The following is a 12,811-nucleotide window of genomic DNA, read 5'->3' on the forward strand; positions in this document are numbered from 1 at the left end:
CCTCCGTCTTCACAGTACTTGTGTGCAAAAGACAGAATGTCTGAGGCTCGTCCGCTGCCGTCACAAACCACCACGGGGACCGGAGGGTCTTCTCGGAGATATTCCAAGACAACGGAAACCACGTTAGGGCCTCCTTCCACCACCAGCCCCACGAGGGGCACACCCTGCCCCAATCCTGCAACATAAAACACATTCATCGCAGAGACCAATGTCACAGCACAAAATACCTGGGAAGTCAAACTCGGGCCGCCATCATTAGCCTGTCAGTGTCTAACTTGTTCCCGGAGTCCTCCCTCTGTCTCTGTCAGATAATAGGACCCTTCAGGAACGTGGTAGGAACAGGCTAACTTCTGGAGGCAGAACCAACAGGGTGAACTCTGAGAAGCAGGAGCAGCTGGAAGAACCCGAGATTCTGGAGAGGGAAGACAGCGGGACTGGAGGAGCCACAGAGAGAAATGTGTCTACGTAACAGTTTTACCCCAGACTCAGCAGGACAGGGTGTATACTGAGCATGTTTCAACCCGTGTCCCTTGGTTGTGATGGGAGTTACTCGATGAGAACTAAGGAATGGCAAGTAGGAGAAATGTCCTTTGTCTCATAGTTCTGAAGGCCTTCAGATAAAATCTGCTAGGACAGGAGGAGGAAATCTAAAAATTTCAAGTGGCCAAATTCAGTTTCTGGTTTGCTTCCATGATGCCTTTCTATAGTCAGGAACTCTCAAAAATTTTTTGCACACCTTTGTCTTCTCCCACCAGGATAATATCAGTTCAGTTCATTTCTGTGAATATGCACTGAGGGTCTGTCTTGTGCCAGGCCCTGGCCAACAGATACTGGAAAAATGGATCCAGATGACTGTGGACCCTGCCTTTGAGATTTGCAACCCAAGCAAGGCTTGGCATTCTAGATCCTCAGGAATAGGGTGGCCATATCACTTTAATTTCTAGAAAGAGGGTAAAATTGGTTCTTCCTGGTTTAGGCTGGACTCCCCGAAGCTCCAAGCTGTGAGAGGTGACGACTGAGCACCCCTTTGCTGTCCCTGCCCCACTCAGAGCCCTAGGCAAAGGATGACAAAGGGAAGCTCACAAGTCACATGGCCAGATGAAGTTGGGTAGTGTGAAAACTTACAAGTCCAAGACAATGAAAAATGTGAGAATGAAAAAGTCAGTCATCAAGCAGTTTATGAATACAGATTTGAATCTTGGAAATCCTCAGTCCCCTTAGCAGGCAAGCATTCTAACCACTTTTGCCATCCTCTAGGCCCTTTATTCACCTTGACGATGACCATTTCCAGGGCTTACACTGCCTTTCAGAAAAATCTTATCAGTAATGGTAAAAACAAAATACTCTTTAAACTCTTTTCATAATATTTTGGCAATAAGAACCTCCGGAGTATGAACGTGTTCCAAGAGATGACACCAGTTATTTTCATTCTAACTGGTATTGTTTCATCTGGTTGTGGTTTGTTCCTTTCTCTTGAGCTTGCCCTCACCATCCTCCCCTGGGCGGCAGCTCTGCTGCAGGGCCTGCCCTCTGGACCAGCACAGGTGGAGCTGTGGGGAGCAGATGGTTCCTATTGCCATGTCTACGGGTTTCCCCACCCAGCCTGCCTTGGTCTGGGTGAGAGACCCAGAGCTACAGAGCTATTTAATGTGACAATCACACTAACACTTGGTTGATGGAAGGAATCCTACTAAGTCTTTGAGTGAGAAGCTTTCTTCCTGTTCAGACATTGTAAAAATAACTATGGTAATTACACTGTGCAACATGGTGGGCAAAGCCATCACCATGACAACTGCCGCAGGGCTATTTCTTGCACCGTCCTTCCCTGTGAACCTGGGGCAGAGCATCACCACACAGCTCAGTGAGTGTGATTGGGTAGGTGGCCAGGGTGAGGGGGCTAGACAAGTCTGTTGATCTGTTGTTCTGTTGAGCTGATTAGAATCAAGGTGAAAGCTCTCGACACCCTTGGGAAGTTTCTTTTTCAGCCCGGGTTTCATGGCAGCAGTGGCAGCCCAGTGCCCATGGCCTTTGCTGGAACTTACTTGTGTTAATCTTCTGCAGAGAGATGTGCTTTTCCAGCTGCCTCCGCAGCTTTACCTCAGCACCATATTTGCCCAGGGTACCATTGTCAGCCAGGATGAAGTGAGTGTGCGAGTTGTTGAGCAATGAGAGCTTGCTTAGGGGGTTGGACATGGTCTGGTACACTCTTGTTACCTGACAAAATGCATAACACAAATCAGAGCTGCAGAACTCAGACATGAAGACTAATGGGGGAAGCAAGAAGAATACATATGGACAGTGGTTCATCGTGCACTTAAACCTATTCCCACTTCCCTGTCCTCTCTACTGAAGAATTTCTTCTTGCAAATTTCTTTATTAAATTAGAAAAAAATAAGTAATTTTAGATAATGACAACCTAGCATTTTAGATAGTGATGGCCCAGCAATTCCACTCTGGGGCATTTAATGCAGAGAAATGAAAACTGACAGTAACACAAAACCCTGTACATGGACGTCTGTTGTAGCTTCATTTGTGATAGCCAAACTGGAAACAGCTCAGATGCTTTTTAACAGGTATGTGGCTAACCAAACTGTGGTAGGTCCATACCATGGAATACCACTCAGCAATAAAAAGGAATGAACTATTGAAACACATAACAACCTGGAGGGATCTCTAGGAATGGGGAATTAAAAAAAAAAAAATCCTCAAGGTTACAAGAGCATGATCCCATTTATAGAACATTCTTGGAACAATAAAATTAAAGAGATAAAGGGCAGATTAATGGCTGCCAGGGGTTAAGGAGGTAGTAGAGGTGGGAAGGAATTAGGTATGGATAGTAAAGGGCAACATGAGTGATCCTAGTGGTGATGGAAATGTTCACATCTTGGCTGTATCAATGTCAATATCCCGGTTGTGATACCGTACCATAGTTTTGCAACATGTTACCATTGGGGAAGGGGGAAGGGCATATGGGACCTCTATTATTTCTTACAACTGCAGGGGAATCCACAATTATCTCAAAATAAAGACTTCGATTTTAAAAAATTGCCAATATCTGGGGAGAAAACACTTACATCCTTTCCAACCAGGTCTTCCTTATTTTCCACGATGCCCCATGGAGCAATTCCTATAGCACAAACCCGGCCTCTGGACTTGGAGGAGTGGTCTTTTAAGGCATCCCCTACGTGGCTGATAACACCTGTAAGCAGCCATGAATCATATTTTTAGGCCCATTACCTCCCGTCATATCATTATTTATGAACATTAGGAACCTCTTCTCTGAGCCACTCCATTCCCTATAGAATAGGATTGAAGCATAATTATCTTCATCGTTAAAAGAAAGTACATCGAAAGTCTGAGCTCATAATAACTAGTCATTCTGCATTTGCTCCTTGAAAAGGGAAAACAAAAGCCAAAAACCAAAGCAATGGTTCAGGGACTTCCTTTTCTGAGACCTAAAGAGGGAAGTAAGTGGGGTGTCTTGGCAGTCCTTGGCTGCATTTGGCTAAAATTGAGGGTTAGAGTGCCTGGCATGTCCCTAACCTCTCCTTGCCTCAGTTTCCTCTCCTATAAGACAGTGGAAAGGATTGTCATGGGCCTCAGTGAAAATGAGGCTTGTATAGGGCTCAGCCCAAGGAATGGCACATCGTGGGTGCCAGAAAGGTCAACCATTATCACTATCACATCAAAATAAAAAACAAGCTACTGGATAAGGAGTTTACTTCTGTCATAAATATTGTTAGGTTGAGATATGTTTTATTTTTTTATATTAATTATTCAAAAGCTCTTTGGGAACCACCATGAGTCCTGAGCTTGTATGTTTATTGCAAGAGAATGAGGCTGCTCTTACCAGTACTGATGCCCCCAGTGAAGATCCAGGCCCCAGTGGTCATGGCGGCCTTGATCAGACCTTTCCCAAAGACCTGTTTCAGCTTGGGCTGCATCTCAAAGTTCTGGAGGCCTCCGTGCACAGATATTAAGAGCTTGGGGAGTTCCAGCTGCCAGTCTTTCACCATAAGATGAAGCAGTGAATCTGGCTTGGTGTCATAGGATACTCGGATATACTGCAAAAGAGTATGTGACACTCAGTACCGTTCTTGGTTTTTCCCTCATATCACAGGGAAACAGCAAAAGCTGTCTTGGCTTTCTGTTCCTCTGTGTGAGTCTGTGGCCAAGTGAGGGAAGGGAACTTTGGAAGAGTTGCCAGATTTAGCAAACAAAAATATAGGACACTCAGTTAAATTTGAATTTCATGCGAACATTGAAAAATGTTTTATTGTAAGTATGACTTAATGCAGTATTTGGGACATACTTACACTAAAAAGTTATGCTGTTCATCTGAAATTCAAATATAACTGGGTATCCCGTGTTTTACCTGACAACACTTAATCTTGAAAAAAATCAATTCTAAAGCTGGCTCAGCTACAGCCATGGCTCCAGAAGTTGGACAGGGCAATGTTGAGGGAGTGGTCCATTGGCCACACTGAGTGGGTGCTGAGAACGGGGATCCTGGGCCAACCTCTGGACTTGACCTTCCCTCCAAGGTGAGGAAGAGGTTAATGGTCAGATATCTGCCTTGGACCCTATGAACCACTTCTCTGTGTCCATGCCAATATGTAGAGTGCCATTCCAGAAGTCCTTATATTGTGCTATTTGGAATACAAATGAATTTTATTTGCACAAGACGTTGGGCCAGTGAAATAAAATGAAATTGCAAAAATGATCTGACTGGGCATGTGGGAGTATTATTCAGAACTAACTGAAAGGAATCACAGTGCTAACGCCTCCCCTCTCTGGCAGGGCTCATCAGAAAGGCAGAGGGCACTCCCTGTTTACACGCAAATGTGAAAGACCTTAGTCTTCTTGGGCCAGCTGAATGCAGGCCCAGGGAGGCTGCGGATGGACTTCAGAGGGAACTATTTCCAGACACTCCTAACCCATTTGGGGGTGGGGGGGCTTGAAGGTCCACAGTCATAAAAAACAAAACCAAACCCCAAACAACCCAAAAAACAAATAGCGTAATTTCTCACTCATCACTGGAGATGGAGTGATGAGTATGGTTGCAGACTTGGGCTGGAGCGTGATTTGCAGATTCACAATTCTGGTATGAATTTAGTGACACTACATGTTTTTTGTTTTGTTTTGTTTTAGAGATTTTATTTATTTATTTGGCTGAGAAAGAGACAGCAAGAGAGGGAACACAAGCAAGAGGAGAAGGAGAGGGAGAAGCAGGCTTCCCACTGAGCAAGGAGCTCAATGTGGGGCTCGATCCCAGCACCCTGGGATCATGACCTGAGCGGAAGGCAGACACTTAAAGACTGAGCCACCCAGGCACCCCAGCACTACGTGCTTTTTTTAAATAATAGTGCTCAGTTTCCAAATCTCATGACTAAAAAGTTGAGTGTGCAGATGTATTTCCTGCCTTTGTAATGAAATGTCTAGGAGGACTGAGCCACACCCCTGAAAGACCCAGGTGTCTGCCGTCTGGCGGGTCTGGGAAGCTGGTTCTCTAAGGGAGACTATGGGCTCAGCGGCATCCCTTCCGAAGGCCCCTCTTACCATGGCTTTATTGGAGTATCCGCCGCCCTGGAATTCAAGAGTTCCATAAGAATCTGTTGGGTAGCTCTGGGTGTGTTTGCTGACAGACCATTTTTCGGGTTGAGTCTCCACCAGTTTATTTTCCTCTTCATTTTTGCTGGATGTTACACTTGGCAGTGGGGGGATATGCTGGTTGGTGAGCTGGCCACAGCAACACCTGAACACAAAGGTACAAAAGAGTTTTTGTAACATTTTTCTCCTTAAGATGAGTTCCTCTAAACAGAAGGGTAACACCTAAATAGAGGCAGACTAACACCTTACTTATTCGGCTTTGTTAGGGATAGAGATACCCCTTATGATGGCCTTTTCCAAATAACCAATATGTATCTATTTATATACCAGTCCATTTAAAACATATCGGATGGTTGTCCTTCCTTACTGAACATATTTTAACTCTTTGATGTCTTGAAAACATCAATACGGTCATCAGTTGTTGAACATTCTGTGACAAAGTATAATCATGTCCTCCAGATAAAGAGTTGACCTTCCAGGATTTTTCAATATTGTTGAATTCTTCTCCTGCTTCGTAAAACATTTCTCTACATAAGTAACATCGAAAATATATTTCTTTTTCTGCTTATACTTTTATCATCATATTTAAGAATCTTTTGCTAAATCCAAAGTCATGAAGATTTGCTCTTATGTTTTTGTCTAAGAGTTTTATAGTTTTAGCCCCTACATTTAGGTTTTTGATACATTTTGGGGTAATTTATATATATGGTGTGAGGTGGGGGTCTAAATACATTCTTTTACGTCTTGATATCCAGTTATTTCAGTACCATTTGATGAATAGGCTATTCTTTCTCTATTTCTTTTGGCAACCTTGCTGAAACATTGATTGTCCATAGTTGTATGGGTATTTCTGGACTCTCAATTCTATTCCATTGGTCTATATGTCTGTCCTTATGTCAGTACCACGCTACTCTGATTACTGTAGCTTTGCGGTAAGTTTGGAAATCAAGTAGTGTGAGTCCTCCTACTTTGTTCTTTTTTAAAATAAGATTGCTTTGGCTATTCTGCATCCTTTGAAATTCCGTATCATTTGGCTTGTCAATTTCTGCAAAGAAGTGAGCTGGGATTCTGGTAGGGACTGCATTGAGTCTGTAGATCATTTTGTGAATATTGCCATCTTAACAATGTTAGCCTGTTCTGACCCATGAACATGGGTTATTTTTTCCAATTATTTAGATCTTTGTTAATTTCTTTCAACAGTGTTTTGTACTTTTCAGAGTAGAGGTTTTGCACTTCTTTTGTAAGTTGATTCCTAAGTACCTTATTCTTTTATTTGTTTTTAATTTTTTTTTTAATTTTAAGTAGGCTCCATGTCCAGCATGGAGCCCAAGGTGGGGTTTGAACTCATAATGCTGAGATCGAAATGTGAGTTGAGATCAGGAGTCTGATGCCTAACTGACTGAACCACCCAGGCACCCCACTATCTTATTCCTTTTGATGATATTGTAAATGAAATTGTTTTGTTAGTTTCATTTTCCTATTGTTCATTGAAAGTAGTTAGAAATACATATGATTTTTGTATATTGATTTTTTTTACACTGCATCCTTGCTTAACTTGCTTATAAGTTACAATAGTTTTTCAGCAATTCCTTAGGATTCTCTATATACAACATATGTCATCTGCCAATAAAGATAGCTTTACTTCTTCCTTTCCACTCTGGATGTCTTTTATTTCTTTCTCCTAATTACCCTTGGCTAGGACTTCTAGTACAATTTTGAATAGAAGTGGTGACAGTGGACATCTTTGTGTTGTCTCTGATGTTAGGGGCAAAACATCCGATCTTTCATCATTAAGAATGATGTTAACTATGGATTTTTCATAGGTGTCCTTTATTAGACTGAAGAAGTTCTATTCCTATTTCCTAGGGTTTTTTTTAATCTTAAAAGGTGTTGGATTTTATCAAATCCTTTTTTGCTCTCAGTTGAGAAGATCATGTGATTTTTGTTTTTTATTCTACTGATACGATGTATTACATTAGTTGATTTTCTGATGTGAAACCAACCTTGCATCACTGGGATAAATCCCAGTTGATTATAGTGTATAATTCTAGACTTGGTTTGATAGTATTTGTTCAAGATTTCTGCATCCATATTTGCAAAAGATATTGTTGTATAGTTTTCCTTTCTTGTGAATCTTTGTCTGGTTTTAATATCCAGGTAGTATTGGCCTCATGAAACTGGAAACTCAGATGGGGAGTGTTTTCTCATCTTCTATGTTTTGAAATTTTTTTGTGAAAAATTGGTATTAATTCTTTTAAAAATATTTGGTAAAACTCAGCAGTGAAGCCATTATTCTGTGGGTAATTTTTGATAGTAATCCTATGTCTTCATTTCTTATAGGTCTATTCAGATTGTGTAGTTCTTCTTGAATTAGTCTGGTAGTTTGTATCTTTCTAGGAATTTGTCCATTTCATCTAAGTTATTTAATTTACTGTCATCGGTGTTTAAATCATAGCACTTCTCTATATACATTTTTATTTCTGTAAGATTGGTAGTAATGTCCTTTCATTTCTGATTCTAGTAATTTGAGTTTTCTCTCTTTGTTTCTTTATCGAGTTAGTTAAAAGTTTGTGAATTTTATTGAGTTTCCCATGAACTAGCTTTTGATTTCATTGATTTTTCTCTATTGATTTAAAATTTTCTCTTTTATTAACTTCCATTTGATTCTTTATTATTTCCTTCTGCTTCCTTAAGATTTAGTTTAATCTTACTGAGCCCGGAGGGGGGAGGGGCAGAGCTCTCTTGGTTCAAATACCACAGACTCTAGTCTTTCTTACTGAATTTTTGTCGGTTTTTTGGAATAGATATTTCTTTATTTCTTCTTGGCCCTTGGGACCATTTCCAGGGACTTTAAATGATTGTTTATTCATTCCAGTTTTTTTTTTTTTTTAGCGCATGCTAGAAAATGCATACAACTCACAGAGGAGTCTCATGTGTGAGTCCCTGAGGCCCTTTCCGCTTCTTCTGCTGCCTAGCCACTTGGCTGTGTGGGGGCCTGCAGTGCGGCAGGTGCTAAAGAGGGCTGGCATAGGTAGTTTCCATCAAGGAGGGTCTAGGTGTCACTGAAATAAGAAGGGACATTCATGTACAACAAAAGGAAGACTTTTGTGATCTTTGGCGTTGTCCCCTAATGCATATTGCTTGCCCTGGGGGGCAATCACTGGGGTTTAAGCAAGGAGAGGAATCCATGAGGTGACAATGGAAAGGGCGAGCTTGGGGACATGGCAGGGCTGAGGTTGTATGTGTCAAATTTGACCTAGGTGATCGCTGAGAGTCTGTACACTCTGTGTCAGTGATCCCACCTGAATGGATTTCATATTGGGGGAACATATGGATAAATCATCCTCCTTCGGCTCTCCAAACTCCACTCATAGCTATTGTCCTCAGAGATGGGAAGGCTTAGCTAAATTCATCTCTGGTCACTTTCACAGCTTTAGAAGACCCACTATTTAGTTTATAACAGATTCATTTTCATGTAGGTGAATGAAATTGACATTATGTGTACAAAGTCTGCCTTTTCATAGAGTTACATCTAGTTAACTTAACCACTCAGATCTTTCCCATGGTGGAGGTACCTGTTTATCTAAATAACATCATGAAACTCTAACAAGAGGCCATGAAGTTATCCTGGAAATCTGTCTAATGCTGTTAGCATCTTGATCTCCCCAAGACTTGGAGGAACACTGTGGGCTCATCTGGTTATGAGAGCACACGTTAGATTACGATGAGTGTCGGACAGCAATCTTTTCTGCATCTTAACAGAGAAGCTTCTTAGCTGAAGTATTCCCTGGTTAATGCCTCCCGTGGGGAATGGATTCTAGTCATTCTTCTTGTATCCTCTCCCCCCTCCCACAAACACAAGAGGAATAGTTGCTGGTGCCTGGTAGACAAGTGCTGGTTTGGATAATGTCTCAGTTGTGACTTCCAATTTACCTGTTAGGGTCTTTAGTGCTGGGAATTACAAAGATACATTCTCGTTTGCAAAAGGTTTTTTCTATCCAAGTTTTCTGTCCCTGGAAGAGAAAGAAATGAAAATTAGACTGATATATTCCCAAACTATAGTCAAAGTTCTTTCCTTTACTTTTATAAAATCACTATGCCACTAACAGGAAATCTGTTCAAAACATCTGAATAGACACCTTCAGTAAGAGTGGGGGCAAATCTTCAAGGATCTTAGCTCTGGTTCCTTTTCAGAGAAATGGCTTGGAATTATGTATTCATGGTTTCCATAGGGCTAAAACACCTAGGCTTTGCATGCAAGTCAGAGTCCGCAAAGGAGGCATGACGGCGCCCTGGAGTAAACCAGTGCCCAGACAAGCCCTGGTGTGAATATGAGTTACTGGAGGAGCCAACCCACAAAGTCTGCAAGTCTCTGATTACGGCTTTGTTTTGCTGTCAAGAACCTCATCTTCTCGGGGCGCCTGGGTGGTGCAGTCGTTAAGCATCTGCCTTCAGCTCAGGGCGTGATCCCGGCATTCTGGGATCGAGCCCCACATCAGACTTCTCCGCTAGGAGCCTGCTTCTTCCTCTTCCACTCCCCCTGCCTGTGTTCCCTCTCTCTCTGGCTGTCTCTCTCTCTGTCAAATAAATAAATAAAATCTTAAAAAAAAAAAAAAAAGAACCTCATCTTCTGTGGGCTTCTAGGCACCTACACACCATAGTAATTTTACAAGTGGACTCTAACTGGTGTTCAGATTCATTGCATGTTATTTTTATAATTAAAAATTTTGAAGGTTGTAAGGAAATGGGCACTCACATAACACTGCCGCCGCAGCTGGAAAGTGGCAATCTCTTTCAAGGGCAATTTGGCAATAATATCAAAATTACAAAGCACATACCTTTGGACACTCTAGTATTTTGCCTTACCAACATGTCTGAACACATGCAAAATGACACACGCTCAGGTTCATTTATCGCATTCACGATTCATGATATCAAAAGACTGGACATCACCTACTGTCTACCAGTAGGGGAGTGTTCTTTGTGTTGTGGAAGAGTCATCCGTGGCATTCTGTATCAGACTTTATCTCTGTCCCAGTAGGAAAGGTCATCAAGCTACAGTAAGTGAAAAGGCAAGACATGGAATAATCTCTAGGGTATTGTCATTCTGTTACAGGGAAGAAATATGTATATGAAAATACACTTGCTTGAAGATGACACAATATACTAGGAAGGGCTCACAAGGAACAGCTAACACTGGTTCCTCCGAGGGGGCGGGGGGATCTGGAAGCCTGGGGGACATGGGAGAAGAGGAGACACTCACAGACTGGGTGCTCTTTTAAATTCTTGAAAAAGACTTATTTTTTAACTGCAGTTTTAGCCTTATAACAAAATTGAAATGGAGGTACAAAGAATTCCCATATAACCCCGTTCTCACACAGCCACAGCCTCAGTCATTATCAGCATTATCAGTATTATCCACCAAAGTGGTACGTTGTTTGCCAAGGTTGAACCTACATTGACACTTCATAATCCCCCAAAGCCCATAATTTACTGTAGGATTCACTCTTGGTGTCGTATAGCCTATGGGTTTGACAAATGTATAATGACAAGTATCCACCATTACAGTATCATACAGAGCAGTTCACTTCCCTAAACAGCCTCTTCCCTCTGCTTTTCATCCCTTCCTCCCCCACCCAGCCCCTGGCAACCACTCATCTTTTTACTGTCTCTGTAGTTTTGCCTTTTCCAGAGTGTGATACAGTTGGAGTCATATGTTTGTAGCCTTTTCAGATTGGCCTCTTTCACTTACTAACATGCATTTAAGATTCTTCTATGCCTATCTGTGGCTTGGTAGCTCATTTCTTTTTCATGCTGAATAAGATGTCATTGTCTGGGTGAGCCGCCGTTCATCCATTCGCCCACTGAAGCTGGTGACTTCTGAGTTTTGGAATAACGACGCCATAAACACACAATAAACGATGCAAAAATAGAATAAAGATGCAGTAAACACCTATGTGCCAGTTTAAGTTTTCCCTTTTAAAATTTTGGGTTTTTTTCCTTAAAAATTTTGAATTATGTAAATGTATTAACTATTTAAAAATAGCAAAAGTTTGCCTGCAATGCAAAAGTAAAATAAAGCAAGTTTACAAAAAAGAGAAAAGCCCCTAGGCCGCTCTAACAATTGGGTGCTGTCATTTTTCATTTCTGACCTCTTGTTCTATGTCCGTTTGTTGAACATGTGTTTTGTGCAAGGCGCTGTGCTGAGTGCTTGGGGACTTCCAGGGCAAGCTGGGTCACCACCCCCCCGGCAATGTCGGATGGTGCAGTGCCCGCGTGCACTGAAGGAGGCTGGAAGCACAGGGTGGCGTTCTGGAGCCAAGGGAGGCAGGAGGAAAGCCTGTCCATTTTACCAGGGAGCCAGCACCCTTCCCTGTATCTCCTTGAGGCCTGGCTCAATGTGTGTTGTGATATCTGTGTATGTGCGATGTGTGTGCTTGTGTGGTGTGTTTGTGCGTGTGTACGATGTATGTGTGGTGCATGAGTGTAGAGTGTATGGTGTATACGTATGTGTGTGTGGTGTGATGCATGCACATGTGTGATGGTGTGTAGGTGAGCGGGTGTGGCTTGTGTGCTATGTATCATGCGGTGTGTATATAACACGAGTGTGTCTCTGAAGGTGGGTTGGCAGGCACAGGGAAGAGGAGAAGCCTCGCATGTGAAACCTGGAGAATCCTGAGTCAGATCTTGAAGAAACCATGGAGGGCAGAGCCTCATGCTCTTGGCCACTCTTCCACAGTTTCCAGAGAGCATCACAGTGTGACCTGTGACCTGAGGGTCTAGTGGCCTTCACTCACCTGGGCAGCAACGCTGATTTAGGGGTTCCCTTGTGTCCATGGATGCCACTCTTCAGAGCGTGGCAGCAACAACCACCTGTCACAGAGGCTCTCCCCAGTGAGGTTGTGTCACGACCCAATGCCACTTTTGTTGCGCCACAGAGTCCTGGCCCCAGTCTTAGTCATGCAGAGACAGTCTGATCAGGGTTTTCATCCTTCTGGAGGGACCTATGGGGCCCCAAGCCTTTCTGGGAAGACCGTAGAGTCAGCCGGTCACTTGAATTCTTTTTGAATAACAGGAATGGTTATAATTCAAAATCTTCCCTAGGGGCCTTCAAAAAGCAGCGCTGTATACCTTTCTCTCCAAATAATTTAATGACTGCTTGAAAATCACATTGCTAATGAGGGGAAAGTGGCCACATCAG

At 42.5% G+C, this 12,811-nt stretch overlaps 1 protein-coding gene across 1 annotated transcript in view; it reads right to left on the reverse strand.

Moving 5' to 3' along the window:
- Positions 1-10,482, reverse strand: part of TRPM1 (transient receptor potential cation channel subfamily M member 1) — a 70,225-nt gene extending 59,743 nt beyond the window's left edge. The window contains exons 1-7 of the mRNA XM_087856558.1: positions 10,477-10,482; positions 9,544-9,623; positions 5,560-5,755; positions 3,851-4,064; positions 3,075-3,199; positions 2,043-2,214; positions 1-175 (exon numbers count right to left, since the gene is read on the reverse strand). Of these exons, the coding sequence (XP_087712684.1) occupies positions 1-175; positions 2,043-2,214; positions 3,075-3,199; positions 3,851-4,064; positions 5,560-5,755; positions 9,544-9,623; positions 10,477-10,482 (968 nt within the window). The remainder of the gene's footprint in view (positions 176-2,042; positions 2,215-3,074; positions 3,200-3,850; positions 4,065-5,559; positions 5,756-9,543; positions 9,624-10,476) is intronic.
- Positions 10,483-12,811: the final 2,329 nt, after the last annotated feature.

This window comes from Ursus americanus, chromosome 28 (genome assembly GCF_024610735.1).
Source record: "Ursus americanus isolate L20-20 chromosome 28, mUrsAme1.1.p, whole genome shotgun sequence".
Lineage (NCBI taxonomy): Eukaryota > Metazoa > Chordata > Mammalia > Carnivora > Ursidae > Ursus > Ursus americanus.